Raw genomic sequence first — 22,330 nt, forward strand, 5'->3', positions numbered from 1 at the left:
TCTGCTGTGTGCTAAGAAATTAAGGTAGCAGGATCTCTGGAGTTCACTGCTCTTTAACTGGATCATATGTTTGTGTATTATCCATCTTGAAGAAGTCATAATAAAAGCCAGGTCAGATGGCTCAGTGTGTAAAGATACTTGCTTCACAAGCCTGTCCACCTGAGTTTTATCCGTGGAACCCGCATAAAGGTGGAACGAAGCCAGGTGCAGTGGCGCATGCCTGTAATCCTAGCACTCAGGGAGGCAGCGGAGGCAGGGTCGGGCAGATCTGAGTTCGAGGCTAGCCAGGTTTTCAAAGTGAGTCCAAGACAGCCAAGGCTACACAGAGAAACCCCATCTTAAAAACAACAAAACGAGAGTGGAATGAGAGAACTCACTCGGAACAGCTGTCCTCTGGACACACGTTGGCACCAACCAACAAAATAATAATAAAAAAAAAAATTAGAGAAAATGTGAATAGTTTCAGAAAATTTCATTAACTAACAAAATCTAGGGAAGGATAATTCCATATGCAGCATGTTCTCCATATTTTCTGTTGGCTGTAATCTCAGATAGTAATGCAAACGTGAAGGTCACCTCCTTTTGCTGTGTGCTGAGAAATAAAGTCTATGGAGTTCACTGATCTTTATCTGGGTCATCTGTTTGTGTGTTATCCATCCCGAAGGAGTTGTGATAGGAGGCAGGTAAGAGGCTGAGTGTGTAAAGTGCTTGCTACACAAACCTGACCAACTGAGCCTTATCCCTGAAACCCACTTCAAGGTGGAATGAGAGAGCTCACCATGTAAAGTTATCCTCTGGACACACATGTGCCATGGCGCATGCAATACTCCATCAACAACGATAACAAATCACAGTTTAAAAATAATACAGTACTGGGAAGATTCCCTTTTCCTAAGCGATCTTGGCTGGCAGTTGTGGCATACAGCTTAAATCTCAGCCTCAGAAGGCAGGGGCAGGTAGACCTCTGTGAGGTCAGCTTGACCTACAGAGCTAGTTACAGGACAGCCAAGGGCTATACAAAGAAACCCTGTCTTGAAAACAAACGAACAACAAGCCAAAAAGAATGGTGAAAATGTGAATAAATTCAGAAAACTCCATTAAAAAACTAGAGAAGAATCAATCTATGCACAGTTTGTTTTCTGTGTCTGTTGAGTATTATCCCAGTTATTAATGTAAGGGTCAAGATTAATTTTTATATGCAATATTTAAATATTTACTATTTAATAATATATTTATATTATCAGATTGGATCCTTATGGGCATTAGTAATGACGTAGTGACAAAATTTATTTTCATATAGGCTCCTCTGGCAACATCTTTTACTAGAATATAATATGTGAAATGATTGTGGACATGAAATAATTTGGGATTAAATTTCAGGTTGTATTCCACGATTTTCCTCTGTTGCTTTTACACTACAGCCCTGCCATGACCCTTTCCACTCACCTCATTTCTTCAGTTATTCCAGGTTAGGTTGAATGTTTAAAAACTTGGAGCCAGACGCCCTAGATTCAGGAAATCACACAGACTTGTCTTTCTTGGTTATCCTACTGAGTAGGATCTTTCCAAGTTCTATTTACCAGGCCTAACCCTGGAGAAGAATTTGTAGGATGTGGCTAGGTGGAGAGGTTGCACATCTCAGGAGTTTGGGCTTTAACCCGAGAAATATTTATATATTTGGAGTCCCAAATTTTAATCATCTGCTATATTAACATTCAAATATTATCCCAAAGGTGGTGCCTGGGAAACTCAGATAGACATGAATAATTGAAAAGACTGCAAGAACATTTTTTTTCTTAATGTGTTTATCAAAATGTATAAATAGTTTTAATGCAAAAATTTTATTTATTCAGAAATCTTTGAATTTTGTTATTTGAATTGAATTTATTATTGAATTATTGAATTGTTTTAATGATTTGTGGTTATAACAATTTTGCCTAACTTTTTAAAATGTATGTAGAGTATTTTGAACAAACAGTTCATGTCACTATTACAATGACTTAGTATTTTTTACAATTTTTGTCCATATGTCTTAATAACAAATGTTATGTTCATTAGAAGTATAAATAAATTTAAAAGAAATCTGCAAAGAGTTTTCATGTGTGGTGGAAATCAGGGTCAGTCCATGTTAGGGAGTTTAGATCATTAATGGAGTTAATCAGACCCCACCCTTTCCCACCTCACTGCAACATCAGATCCAAGGGCATTTTAACTTTTTCTTTAGAAATCACTCAAGGTCCGCTTTAACAAGAACATACTTCATATACCCGAAAGATGAGTGACCGGGACATCACTTACACAACTGTGAGATTTCATAAGTCTTCAGGGTTGCAGAACAGAGTGAGACATGATGAGACTCAAGGATCCAGAGAAGCTGGCTACAGAAGTAAGTTTTTGAAGTGCCTAAATTCACCTGTTTTTGTTCATTGTAACTTCTGACTTTTGAAAACAATATCCCACTGGCTCTTACTGAAACCAGTAACCCTGTTTCTAGTTACTAGCTGGTACCAAAAGAAAGCTAGATGGGCGGTGGGAGATTAAGATAAAAGCTCTTGAGAATAGAGAAGCTAGATGTGAATCTATTCGCTCAAATTTGAGAAAACTTAAGAGTTTTTTTGTTTGTTTTGTTTTTTTGTCTAGTCAAGAATTTTGAAAACTTAAAGGTTTAAAAATTAACAGACAAACTAGAGTCTGAGAAAACAACAGATTTTGTAGAAAGGAAATGAAAACTGTCTCTCCAGTGATCCTGCAGAACTGGGTGAGGGCACATGCCTGTCTTCTAGCTATGTGTAGGCTGAGTTGGGAGAATTGAGAATACAAGGCCAAAGGTGAAAACCATTTAAATTCCTGTGACACATCACAGATGTAGGATTTCTACACCGGGGGCACGTTAGGCAGAAAGCTACAATTTTGAAAGCTCATTTTCAGTCAGTTTATATGATGTACTTTTATAAAAATTTTAGACCAATGTCCCCTTGTTTCCATCCTACACAAAATTATAATTAATGTTTGGACTTGCTCTTTTCATGGTGATGATTTTCTTGCTCTGTTTTGTTGACTGAAGAGTGTTCAGTCTCCTGGAAGCTCATTGTGATACCTCTCGGAATCTTTTGTTCCCTTCTGCTGGTAACTGTCGCAGTGCTGGTGACACACAGTGAGTAACTGAGATCTGTCTCCTGTGCCTTTCTGCCTAAGTAATGACTTTAGACTCTAATTACGCAGTTAACACACTCTGTCCCTTGTCCTGCCTATCATCAGAGATTTGCCAGATAATCTGTACTTCATGTGTTTGGCTGTTTTTACCCCTGATAGACTGCAGTGTCCTGTTCTCTGTTAGACCTAATATTTTAAATCTGGGGCTGCTGCCCTGGTCTGTCTCCTTGGTGGCCGTGTTCCTTTTGGGGACTTGGTGATAGTCTGCCGTCTGAGCTCAGGTGATTGTGAATCTTAGGTAAACATTCTGTGAGGAACAGCTGTGCAAAAGATACGAGGACCTTTTTCTATGTTTCCTCGGTGTGTATTGAGGACATGGTTAAGTAAATAGACTAGATCTGTCTATTTATGGAGACATTAACGCTTTAGCAATATTTGATTCCTTCACATCTTTAGGGGAAATCACCCCCGTCTGTGTATCTGGATATTATGCTTTCCATCTGGTCCATTTTGTATTGTTCAGTTTCTTTCTGTTTCTTATTTTCATATTTTTAGTATAAAGTGTTCACTGAATATTTTAATTAGGTATTTGTTTGCAAGTTGTAGGCTGTGAAAAAATGAAGTAGTTAGAAGATACAGTACTTTCACCATAATATTACTCAGCTGTATCATATAATTTACATTGAAGTTGTAGATAGAGAGAAATTCATGTTTCCATTTCTATATTGAGTTAATTAAGGTGTTACTTTCCAAATGTCAAAGTAGCAATTAAACTCATGATATGTGTTGGTTGTCAACATGAGTTTTCCCTCTAAACTTTAATTTCAATATTTACCCTTTATGAACATTTTTGGTGTTTATATATCTGCTATTAATTTTAGTTTTTCAAGAGAAACACGAACAGGAGAACATTCTAAATAACCTCCATCAAGAGAACTACACATTAAAAAGTAACATCTCCTTAAAGGAACAAATGCTGAAAAATAAGTCTATAGAGATTGATTACCTCAAAGGTCAACTGGACTTCCTCAAAAGACAACGGAACAGATGCCACGAGGAAACCCAGATCATTTTAGGTTGCTCACAACCCACAGGTATGAAGGGGATCATGAATACAGAATTTTGTTATTCTGTATTGTTTCTTTTCTGGAAGCTTTGAAGTCCAGTTAGCAGCTTATGATGCTAGTGATTTTAGTGTTACTGGTTTGGGGTTTCCTTATCTCATGTAGAGGCCCGGAACCCCAGAAACTCATGCTTGGAATAGGAAAATCTCATAGTTTCTAGAACTCAGTGGCCATTATGGCTCCTGCTGCTCTGAGGGGATGAAATCACAACTCAGCATCCACGAGAATTCAGGTTGTTTTAATTCATGAACAAATCTAAGTTGCTAATAGAAAATGGAAATTTCCAGTAAGATTGTATTTACCAAACCTTTAGGGTCAAATGGACTCAGAATTTACATGGATGCAATCATAAATCTAAGTGTGTGTGTTTTCCTTATACATTGTTCTCAAACAGATGGCCTGTTTGCGACCAAGATATTCTTCCTCCAGGGCACATGGTGGCTTCACCATGCTGCCAAGTAGTGATACCGTTAATGATGCCAAAAAGATGAAACTGTCAAGTGTTACAAGGAATCTTTTATTCCTTATAGCACACCTAGTTATCTTTAGTTGAGACAGTCGCCACTCATTATTAAATATTTGTTCATGATTTAGTATTTATGAAGATATTTTACAGATGATCTCACTATGTTGTAATAATAGAGGTTAACACTCTTTATCAAGCAATCGATGATAATATCAGGAAAAGAAAAAGAAAAATCTCCACAAAGGATCCTTGAAGAATTCCAGACTCATCAAATGTTTTGTTACTTTAGAATAAAATATGTATCACCATTAAATGATAGCATAATACTGTAATGTTTTTGTTTAGGAGGATGAAGCAAGAGAATTCTAAATTTGAGGACAGTCTAGGTTGCCAGCAAATGCCAGGCCAGGCTGAGCTAAAGAAGGATGGAGATAAGTCCACTAACAGACTCTGGCCATCCCCAGCCCCTCACCAACAAAATGATCCTGTTGAGATGATGTTGCTACATAAACTACACTCGTATTAACACATACAGCCTGACACCTTTGGCCGTGTGGGCATACCCTTGAAGGCATCACCACATCTAAACAGACAATTACCTTCAAAACCTTCATTTACCTCTTAAGGTCAGAGCATCTGGCAGAGCACACAGCACACTCCAAGTGCAGAGTAGCTTATGGGCCCCTGTGGGCACAGTGAGTTACTGCAGATCTGGAATTCTGTCCTTCATAGAACTGCCTCTGAGGAGCTAGTGCTTGTTCCCCAACCTCCAGGGATCTCACAAGGTTCTTCTTAGCCTTGTGCTCTGTTAGAAACCCCATCTGAATGGAGTCATAAAGGACAGCCCTGGTGTGTTTCACTCCTCACACTATCCTTCAGTTCATCCATGGTCCTCTAAGGGACGTTCTTGCATACTCCTGAGAAGGGGAGAGTTTGCAGTGACAGTGCTGTCTCATTAGTAATGAGTTTCCTCATAACACGTGTCCTCATACGAGATGAATACCAGGTAGGAGCCTCCTGTACAAATGTTCAAATATGTCAGGATCTCTTTTTTAGGGTGTGAGACATTGTTACATTCTGTAGCCCAGGCTGACTTGGAAGTCACTGTAGAGCCCAGGCTGTCCTGAAGTTAACAATTTAGGGTAGGATGGTCTCACCCTCTTGGTGATCCTTGTGACTCACTCTGTGGAGTGCTGAGTTACAGCCATAAAATATCATGTCTGGCAGTATTTTTCCTTTTAAAGGCTAAATAGCATTTCTTTGTCTGTATGTGCCACATTTTCTATGCTTCATCCACAAAAGACACTCAAGTTGTTTCCATATCTCTACTGTGATAAACAGTGCTACATAGAGCATGGGTTGCGGAGGGGTCTCTTGGCATTCTAGATTCTCAGTTTCTGAGAGCTGTGAGATTTTACTTAGTGACAGATGTTTAATAAATAACAGAATTATCTGATAACAGAATACCAGAAAATAATAAGTTTAACCATTCACCTTCTCTGTTGTAGGAAAATGTGTTGAAGGACGCTGGTTTTGCTGTGGCATAAAATGTTATTATCTCATCAAGGACGATAAGCCTTGGAGTGAATGTTCACAGACCTGCCAGGATTGCAGCTTATCCCTTTTGAAGATAGATGATGCTGTTGAACTGGTACCAGGACTCTCATATGCTTCTCTATTCTTAGACTCGATCTCTAATCCTTATATAATGAGATGTGAGCTCAGGCAGGTGTTTTGAAAAAACCTTCAGGGGTTTTATGTTTTTTTTTCTGTAATGTGAGCAAAAACTGTGCAGTAAGAGTTTCTTTGTCGACTCATTCCTGCCTCCCATTTAATTCCATGAGTATATTATGAAAAGATTTGTCACTAAAGAGACAGTTGGGTCTTGCAGTGTCCTCCCTTTCTCAGGAGTCTGCAAGAGAGTTCCTCCAAGAAGCATATCTTTCTCTGATGAAGTCTAACCATTTGGCACAGCACATACTGTGTGTGACAGTTATTTATTTTTATAGGATACCAGAGGCGTCTGTGTAGGGCTTGCTGTTGGAACCCAGTAATGGGACCTCTTGAGATGAATAATTGGATGGCAATAGGAAAAGTAATATACTTTGAGCCTATCTTCAAAATGGAAATGATGTGTGAACCATGCAGCTACAGTTATACAGTGAGCTCATGGAGAGATTTTACTGAATCTGTCCACAGTGCTTACTTCATAATATTCTTTGTATCATAAAAGATGCCTACTTTAGAAATAATAATTTAAAAGGAAACAAAGTGACCAAGATACTGACACTGTCTCCATATATTTATTACTAATGAAATCTTTCTGAATTTGTAGATTGTATTTTTCTAGAGAAATGCTCGGAGGATGACTTTGAAACATCAGTTATTTAGAACATGGTAGAAAATTTATATATCAATTTAATACATTTTCAAACAATTACAACATAAAATAATTTGTAATGATATAGTTTTCCATTGGATGGTGCAGTATACATAGTTAAGTTTAACCTTGTGTCTAGAATATATTCTGAAATTCAATGAGGCATCATGCTGCTTGGCTGTCTCATGTAAGACACAGTAACTACCTCCAAATGTTTCCCCATCTCTTCCTCAAGTTCTGTCACGTGCAGTTCTGAACTACAGAAAGCCTTCCTCTCTGTAGATTGGAACTTAATCCACAGCTTTTCACACACGAGTTTTCATCTTAATGGATTTATGTTGAAGTCAGGAGGTCACTTTTGATGAACACTTCTCACAGGCTTCTGTGGTCTTAAGGAAAAATCATTTGAATAATTTGTATAAGTGTCAGAAATTATCTAATGAGTCAGTGTGTAGTGTGCCCTTGGGTTCCTGAGGCCGGAAGATTATGAGTTCAAGGCCAGCCTTACAAATCAGTTAATTAAGCAAGTATCAGTAGACATCTGATGTTTTCATTTTAGATAACTTATGTAACTGACACTGGTTTTGACAAAAGTGAGCTACTAGTGGGAAATCACTTTAGAAAGTGAACATGAAGGGACTGAAGGGCTGGAGGACAGGACAGCAGGGAACAGCTGGGGCTTTTCTTGGTTGTTCTCTTACCAAACTGATGACAATTTTATCACAAAATGTGTTGCTTCCTTTACAGAATTTCCTTAAGCCCAAATTTTATCAAAAGAAATACTGGATTGGATTAAGACGTAATAGAACCAAAAGAAAATGGCAGTGGATTGATGATGTCCCGTCTAACCTGTGAGTTTCCGAACCCTTCACCTCCAACACTGGTGCGCGAGTTTAGAGGATGTGTGCAAAGGCTTTTCTATCATTTTACACGGCTTTCCTCGCTTTCAGTGGCACTCACTGTTTAGGACCAGATGCATGAAGTAATGTTTGGTCAAGTTTTAGACAACGAATAGGAGCAGGCTAGAAACTGACTGCTAGGGATGTAACACTAGCACAAGACAGATTGTGACACAGCACAATCAAAGCAAAAGCTCAAGGTAGCATGAAGTGACTGGATCATCCTGACAGACGAAATGAGCATGGTTATCTCGGACATTACTTGGTTTGTCTCTATAGTTACTTATATAACATAAATATAAGAGCATGTTTATATATTTATGTATCTATTTGCATTCTAATTCATAGTGTTGCAGTGTATATCTAAAGTTTTTGTCCATTTCTGATGTGATAGAAAACTGTTCATTGATTTCCTTCTTAATAATGTTTTTTTCTCTAGGAATCTCTTGAAAAGGCATGTGCCTTGTAGTGATACATGCTTTTAATCACAGCACATGGGAGGCAAAGCCTGGTAGATCTCTGAGTTCAAGGTCAGCCTGGTCTGCTAAGCCAGTTCCAAGACAGCCAGGGCTACAGAGAGAAGCCTTGTCTTGAAAAACCATCACCACCTCCAGCGACAGCAACATATAACATGAAATAAAAAAAATACAAAATGAAAATGTCCTACATACACAGAATGAACTGTGGTTACATCATTCTCTTCTTGTCCCCTCAAGCCTCCCCTGCAGGTGCCCTAACACACCCTCCCCTAACCATGTCTTCCTAATTAACTGTAAAGGTGCATGATTGTAGGCCTCTACAGGAGCTAGTACCCCCCAGTGGCCACATCCCCAATCAAGAAGGAATCTCCCATTTCTATCAGCTGCCACCTGGCAGTGATTCATTAAGTGCAGAGGGCCCTCCCCGTCTAAGCAGGATTTTTGCTTGGGAACAGGGACCGTCTCTGCCATGAACTCAGTAGCTGGCTCTTTGATCACCTCCCTCTGAGTGGAGAGCTGCTTTACTAGGCCACAGTGGAGGACCATGCAGACACTTCTGATGAGACCTGATAGGCTAATGTCAGAGGGAAAGGCAGGAGGACCTTCCCTATCAATGGAGTTGGGGAGGGGCATGGGAGGCCATGAGGGAAGGATTGTGGAATTGGTAGGGCATGAGGAAGGGATTCAAAGTGAATACAAAGGGATGCAAAGTGATACAGCTGGGATACAAAGTGAATAAATTGTAATTAATAATAAATAAATAAATTTTAAAAAGGGAAGGCTGGTGGCCAGAAGGCTTCTGTGGCCACCACAAGCATTTCCTCCAGTGGAATGGTCCAGAAGCTTGTCCACAAGTTACAATGTCAGGTTCTAATGAACCTAAGTGAGCACCTTTGAGCCTAATGTGTGTTTCCTGTTTTGAGGTGTAGGCAGAAATCACCACAGAGGTAAAGTTAGGAGCTCATGATGCAGACTATGTGCTTCCTGGGTACCTGTGAACAGTGTCTTCTGCTGGATCCTCTTCCTCTTTGCCCGTGTTCAACACACATGCTTCATTCATTGTACCCATAATCATATCTCAGGGCTGGCTTATGTGTGCACTCATCCCTACTGTACCTTACATGTGCTGTCCACGCATCATGGTCCACTTAGTTACATTTATCTTCCTTTTCTGTTCCTACAGTAAATCTAAATACTTCTCCCTGGCTTATGTCAACAGCTCAAGAAAGTTGATATTTATTGAAGATTTATCCTTTGACATCTCAGCCTTGGGAGTTCTGTAGATTTCATTCCCTGTTTCATCATCTTTGGCACAGATTCTCATTAGGTTAGTCTGGTTCAATCTCATTGTGTTGCCCAAACCAGCCTTGAACTCCTGATTCTCCTGCATCTGCCTCCCAAATGCTCAAACTACAGTTGTGCGTCACTGCATCTGTCTGCATATATTACTTAGGATTTGTATGATCCTTTTCCATAGATTCATTATTCATCTTGCCCTGCCTGTTAGAAGAAAGACTGGCTGCCATGCTCTGCAGATCCTTTTAGAGTTTTACTTCTACTGAAACCCCATTTTGTATAGGAATCTGCTTCTTTCCTGTTCATAAATCTATCGAATACTCTTTTCATTATAGTTAATATTTAATTAAGGTCTTGCTCCATAGTCTATTCTGTCCTGACTTATATTACTTTTAATTCAGCCATGCAAATTCTGAGTTTATAGACATTCATCAACTTTCCTAATGCTTTATTTGGAAGGTAGTTGTGGTATTAATGCACCATCCTGCAGAGACTGCAGTTGTGTTGACTACAGGGAAGTTAGTTAATCACCATTTTTCAGGCAAGCCTCATTAGCTCTGAGGAGGGGGAAGAAAGAGGAAATCAACAGAAACAGTGTGTTTATTCCTCTTTTGTGACTTTATTCAAACCTTACCTTTCTCCCTAAGACGGAGAAATTGAAGACCACGCCCTGTGTGCCACCCATTATTACTTCTTTTTATTTGTATTTATTGTAAAAGTACCATAGAAAAGTATAGTTTAAAAGTAGCTCTTACAATACTGAAATTTTATTTTGCTTGAAGATTAAAATTAACAATGTGGTATAGATAAGAAGTTCATCTACGAATGACCAAGAGTCCATTTCTACTTTGCACTTCTATCACGTGTATTTATGTTTGTGTGATTGTATGCACGTGTGTGTGCACGTGTCCCAGGACGTGTGTGGTTAGAGGACAATTGAAGGAGTCACTTCTCTCCTATTCTGTGGCATCTGGGGTCTGAACTCAGGTTGTCAGGTTTGGTGCCAATGGCCTTACCCCACTGACCCATGTCACTGGCCCAAGACTTTTGTGAGTTTAGAAAAAACATTAAAATCATCTTTTAGTGATTCACTTACAGTTAATTCCATATTCTGTATATATTTTATATTAACTTTTTAATTTTTAATTATACTTTGTATCCCCCCTCTAGTACCCCGGAGGAAAGTGTATATTTTGTTCAATAAACTTTAATATAAAAACTATGGTGTGCATCAGTGTTAGCTTCAAATGTAAATCACTGTCCATTATATTTTTGTTTTACAGAGATTTGGCGGTAATGGATTCACTACGTGTCATAGGAGACTGTGCATTTCTAAGTTCAACGGGCATACATGATGATGACTGTGGCAGAGTCCACAGCTGCATATGTGGAAAGAGATAAATTCCCTGTTTCAATGTGTGGTACAAAGGAAAGGTAAAAAAATGAACTTGCTCATCTTTGTTTCCTGTGATGAATTTTGACTACTTAACAGCTGAATCTTTTATTTACAGAACTCAGTCTGCTGTGAAAACAGAGTGATGCGCTTGAAAGGGAAGAAATGTTCTGAAATCTGACTGCACAGAGCAGAAGCCACCTTTTTTCCTGGTGAACAGAGCAGCTTGTGTCTGGAGAATGTATGCCTTTGCTCCAAGCCCTCAGGAATCACTCTGTTTCCTGAACAATAGCAGAAACACTTCATAATCATTAGGATAAATCATTTCTTTATCCCATTGATCTGATATCACAGTTAAGAACTTGCGTGCAATTGTGGGTTTCTGTTTGTTTGTTACTTGGTTGGTTACTGTTTGTTATTTTGGCAGGTAGAAGAATTTATCTTTAAAAAGCATTTTTTTTCTTTCTGTAAAATACAATTTCAGACTTGATGAATAGTCGCCAGGCTACTTCAATGAACCTATACAACCTTTCCATAGCCCTTGTGTGTTCCCCTTTTCTCTTTCCACACCTCTGTCTCTCTCCCTATGAGCCATTTGATGACAAATTGAAACCCTATATAGTGATATTGATTGAGGCCACCTGGATGTGGTGGCCAAGACTCATAATCTTATAGGAACAGTGTTTGAAGGTTCTCCAGTCTACATAATAAGTTTGTGGCCACCATGAGCTATAGTATGAGACTCTGTGTCATGAAGTCTAATATTAATAATGATGATAATAATAACCAAACTACTAAACTTTCCATAAATATTTTCTATGAACAAGTAATTTCTTTTACAATATCATACTGAAATAACAAAACTGAGGAAGTAGAGTATTGATGTAATAATATCTTTTAATCTATAATCCGTATTCATATGTGTCAGTTTTCTGGGTCACATTGTCATTGATGATATTTCCAGGATTTACGCATTTTATTCACTTGTAATGTGTTTCAGTTTTGAAAGTGCTATTGAGTTATGATTTTTTTCCTCTGACATTAAAAATTAAAATCTTGGTGTTGGAGTATGTATGTAATGTAATGTCCACACTGTAAGCCATGAGAAATGTGGGTTTTAACAGATACACACATGTCCTCCACCACCGTTGTGCAGAGTAGTTTTATGTCCAGAGTTGTCTGATATCAAGGAACCTCTCCTGAGAGAATGCCTCCACATGTTCTGGCTGTAGCCAAGTCTGTAGGGTGTTTTCTTAATTAGTTATTGATTGTGAGAGCCAAGCCCATCGTGGGTATTATCACTTCTGGGCTGGTAGTCCTGGGTTCTATAAGAACGCTGGCTGAGCAAGCCATGAGGATCTTCCAGGAAGATGCACTCACCCACAGCCTCTGAATAAGCTCCTGCCTACAGGGTCCTGCTGTTTTAGAGGCTCTCCTGACTTCCTACAGTGATGGAGAGTGATGTGGAAATGTAAGCAAATATAAACCCTTTCCTCCCCAAGATGTTTAGGTCATGGTTTTTTATTTTATTTTATTTTTGTTTTTATTTATAATTTATTTACTTTATATCTTGACTTTAGCCCCCTCCCTCATCTCCTACCAGTCCTTCCCTCCCTCCCTCTTTACCCCTCATCTCCCTTTCCTAGTCCACTGAAAGGGAGCGTCCTCCTCCCTTGCCATCTGACCCTTGCCTATTAAGTCTCATCAGGACTGCCTAGATGCTTTTCCTCTGTGGGCTGGCAAGGCCTCACCACCAGGGGGAAGTGATCAAAGGGCAGGCAGGCAACTGAGTTCCTGTCAGAGATAACTCCTGTTCCCCTTATTTGGAGATCCACATGGAGACTGAGCTGACCCTGGGCTACATCTGAGCAGGGAGCCTATGTTCTCTCCATGCATTGTCTTCTGTTGAAGTATCAGTCTCTGCTGGGCACCCTGGGCCCAGAGTTTTGGCTTTGTTGCTCTCCTTGTGGAACTCCTGTCCTCTCTGGGTCCTTCTTTTCCTCCCCTATTCTTCCGCAAACTCCCTGCCCTCTACCCAAAGTTTGCTTGTGAATCTCTGCATTTACTTTGATCACCTGTTGGGTCAAGCCTTTCAGAGGACATAAGTAGTAGGCTCCTGTCTTTCTGTTTCCTCTCTTCCACTGTTTCTGGTGTCTATCCTGTTAGCAATTCTGAATGAGAATTAAACAACTTCTCTAGGGTCCTCCTTGTTGTTTAGCGTCTTTAGGTCTGCAGGTTTTAGTATGGTTATCCTGTATTTTATGGCTACTATCCACTTATGAGTGAGTATATACCATGTGTGTCTTTCTGCTTCTGTGTTTCCTCACTCAAGATGATCTTTTCTAGTTCCATCCATTTGCCTGTAAATTTCATGATTTTCTTGTTTTTAATAGCTGGACCTCAACAACATCTGAAATAGCAAAAGGCCTACACACACATGGAAACTGAACAACTCTCTACTCAACGACATCTGGATCAGGGAAAAAATAAAGAAAGGAATTAAAAACTTCCTAGAATTCAATGAAAATGAAGGCACAACATACCTAAACTTATGGGACACGATGAAAACAGAACTAAGAGGAATGTTCATAGCACAAGTGCCTTCATAAAGAAGTTCACTGGCTGGAGAGATGGCTCAGCAGTTAAGAGCACTGCCTGTTCTTCCAGAGGTTCCAAGTTCAATTTCCAGAAACCACATGGTGGCTTTCAATCATTTGTAATGGAATTTGATTCCCTCTTCTGCTGTGCATGAACACAGGGTTCATATACATAAAATAAATAAATCTTAAAAAAGAAATTCATGACATTTCATACAAGCAACTTAATGGCACACCTGAAAGCCCTAGGGAAAAAAAAAAAGCAGACACACCTAAGAGGAGTAGATGGCTGGAAATAATCAAACTCAGGGGTGAAATCAATAAATTAAAAACAAAACAATCCAAAGAATCAATGAAACCTGCTACTTTGAGAACATTAACAAGATAGACTAACCCTTTGCCAAACTAACTAAAAGGAAGATAGATACTATCCAAATCAATAAAATAAGAAATGAAAAGGGGGACATAATGACAGACACGCCAAAAAATCATTTGGTCTTACTTCATAAGCCTATATGCCACAAAATTTGAAAATCTAAATGAAATGAACAATTTTCTTTATAGATTCCACTTACCAAAGTTGAATCAAGATTAGGTAAATAAATTAAATAGTCCTCTATCCCCTAATCAAACAGAAGTACTCATCAAAAGTCTCTCATTCAAAAAAAGCCCAGGGTCAGATTGTTTCAGTGCCGAATTCTACCAGACCTTTAAAGAAAAGCTAATTCCAATACTCTTCAAACTATTCCACAAAATGGAAACAGAAGGAACATTACCAAACTCATTCTGTAAGGCCACAGTCACTTTGATACCTAAGATGCACAGAGACCCAACAAAGAAAGAGAATTTTAGAACATTTTCCCTTTTGAACATTGACACAAAAATACTCAATAAAGTCCTCTCAAACTGAATCCAAGGACACATCCACCATGACCAAGGCTTAGGCATGCAAATCCTAGGCATGCAGGGATGGTTCAATACACAAAAATCCATCAATGGTAATCCACCATATAAACCAACTGGTCATGATGTTTTAACAGAGCAATAGACACCATAACTAAGAGAACTACCAAATCCCCCCAGGACAACTTTGTTACCTCCCCAAATTCTTTTCTGCCCCTTGCTCTTCCCACCTGGCTCCAGGCAAGCAAGTATATGCTGTCTTGTACTGTAACTTAGTGTGGCCTTATCAACAGTGTTACATACTATGTATAGATTTGCATTTGTCTCTATTTTTCTCTGATCACCATCATCATCATTATTATCATCATCATCATTTTAGCTGACACATGCCTTTTTCACAGATCATGGGTTCACACTTTTTATTAAAAGGCAGTTTTGTATTACACAAACAACCATATTTTTTTTCCAGTCATGCATGGATATATAGTGTTTTTTCCAAGTTTTAACAATCATGAACAAGGCTGCCATATAAATTTGTGTGTAAGTTACTATGTGAATATACGTTTAATTCTTCTTGATAATCATCTAGAACTCTTGATAGTAGAATTTTTGTGTTAAGTGCAGTTTCATTTTACAAGAAACTTCTACCACATTTCCAATGGCTTACAGCATCTTAATCATCAATGTACTGGATATTAAAAATAGGCTTTACTTTTCAGAGGAGTTTTACTTCATTTTATTTTGAATATATTCTTAATTGAAAATAGATTTTCAATGCAATCCATTCTTATTATTGTTTTCCCACCATTTCTCTTCCAGATCATCCCTACCTCCCTCCCCTACCCAAACAGACACCTTTATTTCTCTTTCTCTCTAGAATAAAAGCAGATATTTAAAAACAACAATAATAAAGAAAATTAGATAAAACAAAATAGAGTAGAATAGGGCAGAACAAAGAGAAGAAAAAGAAAAATCTAAAACATAGATACAGGCACATACACATCTGCACACACAGAAATCCCATAACTGGTGCAGTCAGAAGAGAGACATCCAAGCACCCACCCTAGTTCTCATGGCCTTTGAGCAGTGGGCTCCACTGTGATGCTGGAATATGTGATAGAGAAATGGGAATGATGGAGTGAGTGTGGGAGAAATTGGAGAGAAAGAGAAGCCGAGCCTTTTGTGCACTGTGGAGAGAGGTGGACCTGGAGAAACTATGGCGGTGAGGAAAAGGCAGGTATGAGGAGCCTGCACAACCAGCTTGGGCCGTGGTGGTGTCCATGTCTTGGATATTGGCAAGGACCATGTCTATGGTCGTGATCCTCCTGCAGCTGTGGTCTGTGCCGATGGCAGTGGCCTGAGGTACCACCGAAGGCCTTGCGGACGCCGGTGGTCAGGGCTGCCACAGTAGACTTTGCAGACATTTGTGGCCCATGCTGCCGCTGGGGACAAACTAATCCGAATGGCCTGAGGCCATGGTGACAGCCCAAAATGGAAGACAATAATGATCCCTTCCCCAGCATTTGTAAATAGCCAATAGTTTCCCAGGAGAGATAGCTCGTGAATTTTTCCTTAGTCAAGGCTGACTTTTCACGGATTGAAACTTGTGCAGGCCCAGTACTAACAGCTGTAGCTGGATGGAGGTACTCCATGGTGGTTGATAATGACAATTTCAGAAATCACAGGCAATCAAAGAAAAATCCCAGTGCAGACATAGGATACTTTGTTGGGCCTTTTCCTACTCAATATGTGTGGTTCTTTCCAATACTTTCCTGTGTAATTTCTGTTGATGAGTTCCCTCTCATTGTTCAAGACAATGCTCATTAATATCAGATTTATCTGTTGAAATGGATATTTGTAAGCAAACGACAGGCCCTGATGAATGCAAAACATAAAACATGTCACTACTATTCCTTTTACTTAATCATCAATCTAAAAAGAGAGTGACAATTGTTCTCTGAGTCGGGTTTGCTCAAAGTTATAGTCTGTTCTTCAAGACAACCAATATGAACCTCCTATTGAACAAGAGTGTCCTTGACTGAGCGTCTACATAGACAATGATCGTATTAGGGTTCTTGAGAACCACAGAACCAGGGGGACTAATAACACACACACATCCTGACCCAACATACACTCACAAACAGAATTTATTAGGTCTTTCCGTTTCAAAAGAGTAACAACAGCTGATTCACAAGACAGAATTGAGAACCCAGTAGTTGCTTGTGCTTGAGGATGGTTTCTCGACACTTGGAGTACTGAGTACTATGTTGATTGTCTCTCACAGGGGAAGTTGACAGCCCAGTGGTTGCTCAGTGCACAAGTCTGGGTCCCTCAGTAGTCCCAATGTGGCACCCAAACCCTTTAATTACCCCAGAGAACAGCTGGTTCTCAGGCCTTGATGGCAGCTGGCAAACTCTGGTTTTAACATTGGCTGATTCTAATTTGTGGTGAGTTGAAATGAAAATGGACCATAATAAGAGTCCTTAGACTAAAAAAAGTCCTGGAGATGTTAATTCTCTATGCCCATCTCTAACATTTTTGTACTGTTACTTTGCTTCATCCTGTCTTCTAGGACTTTCCAGGTACAGATCAAGATCACAGAATAGGTATTAGGAAATTTTATATCTTTGTCTACACTTTTCTTATTCCTGTTGGAGCTGGCTCTTATTGACTTAGAGTGGCTAAAGACTGTCCATTTAAAAAGTATTGTATCCTGCTTGTTCTGTATGGAGATTTTTTTTTTCCTGTAGTTAGGTTGGCAGAACATTCACTGTCCTTTAAAGCCACCTTGATACAGGTCAAGGATACATCCTGATAACACAATAATCCTACTTTTATTCCAAGTGCTTATTCTGTCCATTAACATTTTTTGTGCTTTTTTTTGGGGGGGGGGGTGGCGATCAAGTAGGCTTTACACATCAGAGTGCTTCCCTAGAGATTTTATAAAAAAAAAAAATCAGTTTTCTAATTTTTTGTTCTTAATGCTGAGATATTAGTTTTATTTTTAACTTAGTCTGGGGTAGATTGTGTGTGTGTGTGTGTGTGTGTGTGTGTGTGTGTGTGTGAATGCAAATCTTTCATTTGACACAAATCTTTGGATGCATGTATTCACACAAGAAGCTGTAAATTATAAAACACAAGCAATAGCATTTTGGATCTGGCGCACCGGGAATTCTACTGGCTCACATAAATCTTGAGAATTTTACCACTGTGCAGCCAAGGCAGAACAGAACACCACAAAAGTGTGCTGAAAACGGTGCATTTGACAGGTTCTCTGATAGTATCTTACTAATTAGTGAGCGTTTTGCTTTCACTTCCCAGGTTCTATGTCTCCCTCAACAGTGAAGAGTAGGGAAAGTACTTCATCACTGCCAGTTGTGGCTGTATTTATAATTTCTTTTTAAAAAGTTTTTATTTTATGTGTATTGATGTTTTGTCTGTATGTATGTCTGTGTACCAGATATGTTTCTGGTGGCTCTTGGAGGCCAGAGAGGGCATCTGTAACCCTGCAACTGGACTTAAAAAATAGCTTTTAGCCACCATGTGGGTGCTGGGACTCAGGAACACGTGCTCTGGAAGAGCAGCCAGTGCTCTTACCTGCCTAGCCATCTCTCAATACTTTCATCAGGACGGTGAATGATAGCAGAGATGATTTGCATATCATACTGTTAGACTCCATGCCTTTACTTAAAGTGTGTGAGAGTTGTTACAGAAGGTTGAGGTGTAAGTGGAACCACAGATCTCTTTGATTGTTTTCATAGCTGAGTTTCCAGGCTTATTGGATAATGATCGAGAACAAAACACCTCATCAAAATAAGAACAATGCACAATCAAAAGTAAAAGAAAGTTATGAGGGCCGGACATGGTGAACCACACTGTAATCCCAGACCTCACAAATCGGAGAGAGAAGGATCAGGAATCTCAGGCCTGTCTCAGCCACATAGTCAGTACTGGGTCACCCTGAACTATATAAGACACACATAAGAAATAAAATTGAAAGAAAGAGTGATTTGAGGAGGATACAGACTCCACAGAAGATGCAGTGGAGTTGGACAGGTACTTAAAGTCACTCCTTTGTACTATGATACCCTGAATGAACAGGGACTGAAGACACAGTTATCGGAGTCATGTATTGACACATAACTCTCTTCCCCTTCAGAGTATGAAGGGATATCCTCTCCAGGTATCAAGGAGACAAGATGTCCATCTAAAACCCACCTTGTGGCCCCATTTTTATCATTCTCACATAGTTCCTGAAGTGTCTTTCTCATTTTTTTTTTTTCACTCTCAGTGCTTGAGTCCCAGCAAGGGCTAAGTCAGATATAACACAGTGTTAGAACAGCTGTGGCCATAAACGAGAGGCCACATGGGGTTGTTATGAGCACAGGAAATCTCAAAATAGAGCTTTTTGGGTTTCTTTAAGAGCTGTGAAGTTCACTGTTGTGAATATTTGACCTTACTAATTAGTAAGAGGTGGGAATGCTTGCCAAAACCGCCAGCTCCTCCCAATGAAGTGATTCAGACCAATCTATTTTGTGGCTGTTACCCTTCCTCAGCCTGGGCAGGAAGGCAGCTTGCAGATGCAAAATGATAAAGGCCCTGCTGAGGGCCGAGGGGTTGAAGGTGTGACTACGCTGATGTACACAGCTTCCGGGAACCTCCCCATCTGAAGTGAGTGTGTACACCATGTGGTTTCCCAAATAAAAATGGCCTTTGCAGCAAGGCAACCAGGAAGGCCAAGACATATTTGAATATACATTCATGTTCATGTGTATTAGTTGTTTTTTTTTTTTTTTGCACAAATGTAGCATTAGAAGATAAAATTCAATAAAATGAAAAACTTTTTCAAGTTTCTTTCACTTTTTTTTTTCTGTTAGCTGGTTTTGATGCAGTTTCATGCGTCCTGTTTTATATCGCCCTTTGGGGAAAGAACCACAGAATGAGTGGCAGCCTGTTCTACCTGAACACACTCTTATCTTCTAAAGCAGTTTTCTTCACTTAATGACGTTTTTGTCATCCAGATACTCAGAGCTTAGTAATGAACAGAATATAGAACTTGAGCTGCTGCTCTGTTTGGAGTTTCAGTTATTGGTGTGACTCTGCCTTTTCCTAAGGCTGAAATGTCTCCACTTTGCAATCCATTTCTGTTCACTTTATTGTCGTCGTTTGTCAGTTGCACTGATGGCACCATACCTGTTGTCCATTCTGCTGCAGCCGAGAGGAAGGAAACGGATTTAGAATGTATGAGGAGCAGGGGGAGGCAAACCACGTGCAAACATGTGGGCATGTACTTGGCCTTTGCTCAGTTTCTGTCTTGAGGATGACAGCCATCTTCCAGAAGGTAAGGATGAAATCAGAGAAACATCTGAACAGAACTAACATTTCAATGCGTAGTTTGATGTGAGACTCTAGGTCCACGGTCATCAATTGTGTTTTCTAGATCAATACTTTCTCACCGCTGTGGGTTTTTCAGGTCCTGTTCTACTTATTATCTCTACCTTGTTCTTCAAAAATCCCTGTACTCCATGTGTCTTAAGTTCTTTTTCTGCTCTAAAATGTTGACAAAAGTGACTTAGGAAATGAAGGGTTTACCTTAGCCTGCAGTTCAAGGTTATAGTCCACCACAGAGAAGTCACTGTAGCTAGAGCTGGAGGCAGCCTGCCACATTTCATCAGTGGCAAGAAGCAGAGTTATTAATGAGAGCTTGTATTGAGCTTGCTCTTTTCATCTATACAGTCTGGGATCCCAGCACAGTAAAACGGTGCCACCTGCAATGAGGAGATTTTCCCTTCACAGTTGACCCAGCAAAGATAAAATCCCTAGATATCTGGCCAGATGCTTGACTTTTCTTGTTCCATTCGAGTTCATAACACTAACCATCACTCCCAGTTTGACATGGTGGGAGAGATAACCTCGCTCACTGTGTGTTCCGGTTCATTTCTGTTGCAATAGCAGAGCAATAGGCTGAGTAATTTATAGTGAAAAGAGGCTTAATTTTGCTCAAACTTCTTGAGGTTGGAAATCTCAAAGTCAGCTGTCATCACGTGGGGTGAGAACTCACATTTGCCAACTCATGACACAGAGTGAAGGGGGATAGTGAAGACACATGTGTAGAAGAATGAGCGGGATGAATAGAATTGCCTCCATGAGACCTGCTCTCAGACAGGAGGGCTGTTCTATAAATAAGGCCTCACTTAATAGCTCCAGGGGGCCTGATATCTAACATACAGTAGACAATGCTGTCCTTGCAGTTTGAATATTCTCCTGACCCATGTTTCCTGTGATTACAGGAGTGTGATGCTAGGCCTGGTTTGTTGATCATGAGGTTTTGTTTCCAAAAGCCATAGATTATTCCAGCTATTGTATTGTCCATATTACATCATACATATCACACAAATACACTGTGTAAACTGGGGCAGCCATATATATATCTCTAATATAGCATTGAGGAGGATGAGGCAGCAGGAAAGTGAGTTTGAGTACAGCCTAGGGTACATAGTGAGTTTCATCTACTTTTAGATATGCAACATGACCCTGTATGAAACAAAATCAACAAAACAAAACAAAACAAAACAAACCCACCAACCAACTAACCAACCAAAGACTCAAAGGATGAGCATGTAGCTCCTGGAACAGCCCTTGCGAGGCATACAGAAAGCCTTGAATTTGGTTGCCAGGGCTCGGTGAAACAACAATGAATTCAACTAACATGGAATTCAACTGTCATTGTAAGCATGATGTATCGATTACCAAGTAGCTCAGTACACACTCAGGAAACCACAGTGGAAATGTGAAGCCATTTCTAATATAAAATTGCTTTTGACAAGCACAATTAAAACACAAAAAGTAATTTTTCCTCTTAAATATTAACATAAGACATAATTCCTTAATATAGGTCCTAAAATTTGGACCTATATATTTATAGAGAGCTCTTTCAGGCATCTCTTCTGACAAGTGGCTTCTTTTAATTACAGTTATATTTTAGCTGAAAATATTGGCAGTATTTTCTATAAATATATTTCTCTGTTTCTTTTCAAATTATGATTATAAACATGAGTCTGTAGCATATGAAATGGAGAACCATTCTGATGCAGGAATACATAGCTCATGTTTCCTATTTGTCAGTATCAGCTCTCGACATACAGTTTCCTCTTTTCACTTTGGTCAAGAGGAGGGGCAGTTCTTTCAGAAGGGGAACTCTTCTGTTTCATCTGGGGCCTCCGAAGGGATAAGGGCTGGAAAGAGCAACTTGTTCCTCATTATCCTTTCCCTCCTCTTGGATCACTGCGTGCTGGGGTACAGGTAACAGCGACTTTCATTCCCCTTAGATTTCTCTAACTCCTGATCATACTGATGCTAGAGCAACGGCATTTGGTTACAAATGACATGCATGACGGTGTCATAGATAGGAAATTGATTGAAACTAATTGATCCTACTGGAATTGCAGTAAGTCTCCATGTGAAAGCTAGAGTTCAGCTTCAACAAGGTATTTTCTTTTAGTAGGATATAATTTTTGTGTGTCTGTGAAATGAAAGGAGTGATCAGTGGATTTAATTACCTTGTAATTAATTCAAGTGGTTTACATAGTTTCTTATGCACATTATAGAATTCTGTAATGGTAAGCCGCTTTTTTCTTAGA

General features: G+C 39.5%; 1 protein-coding gene across 1 annotated transcript; it reads left to right on the forward strand.

The window, feature by feature from the left end:
• Positions 1-2,274: 2,274 nt before the first annotated feature.
• LOC129679968 (killer cell lectin-like receptor 2) lies at positions 2,275-11,368 on the forward strand. Its single transcript, XM_055611484.1, has 7 exons — positions 2,275-2,386; positions 3,065-3,154; positions 4,035-4,247; positions 6,252-6,394; positions 7,871-7,974; positions 11,081-11,231; positions 11,309-11,368. The coding sequence occupies exons 1-6, from the start codon at positions 2,275-2,277 to the stop codon at positions 11,196-11,198; spliced, it is 780 nt and encodes a 259-aa protein (XP_055467459.1). The 3' UTR covers positions 11,199-11,231; positions 11,309-11,368.
• The last annotated feature ends 10,962 nt before the right edge of the window (positions 11,369-22,330 follow it).

The sequence above is a fragment of the Psammomys obesus genome, unplaced genomic scaffold, assembly GCF_907164565.1.
Source record: "Psammomys obesus unplaced genomic scaffold, mPsaObe1.curated_primary_1811, whole genome shotgun sequence".
NCBI classification, from domain to species: domain Eukaryota; kingdom Metazoa; phylum Chordata; class Mammalia; order Rodentia; family Muridae; genus Psammomys; species Psammomys obesus.

What these genes read in the sequence shown, in the direction of transcription:
- LOC129679968 (XM_055611484.1), top strand. Translation starts at nt 2,275, where the DNA reads ATGAGTGACCGGGACATCACTTACACAACTGTGAGATTTCATAAGTCT. An exon ending in CAGAGAAGCTGGCTACAGAA is followed by an intron (nt 2,387 to 3,064) that starts GTAAGTTTTTGA and finishes TGTTGACTGAAG; the next exon opens with AGTGTTCAGTCTCCTGGAAG. An exon ending in TAGATGATGCTGTTGAACTG is followed by an intron (nt 6,395 to 7,870) that starts GTACCAGGACTC and finishes CTTCCTTTACAG; the next exon opens with AATTTCCTTAAGCCCAAATT.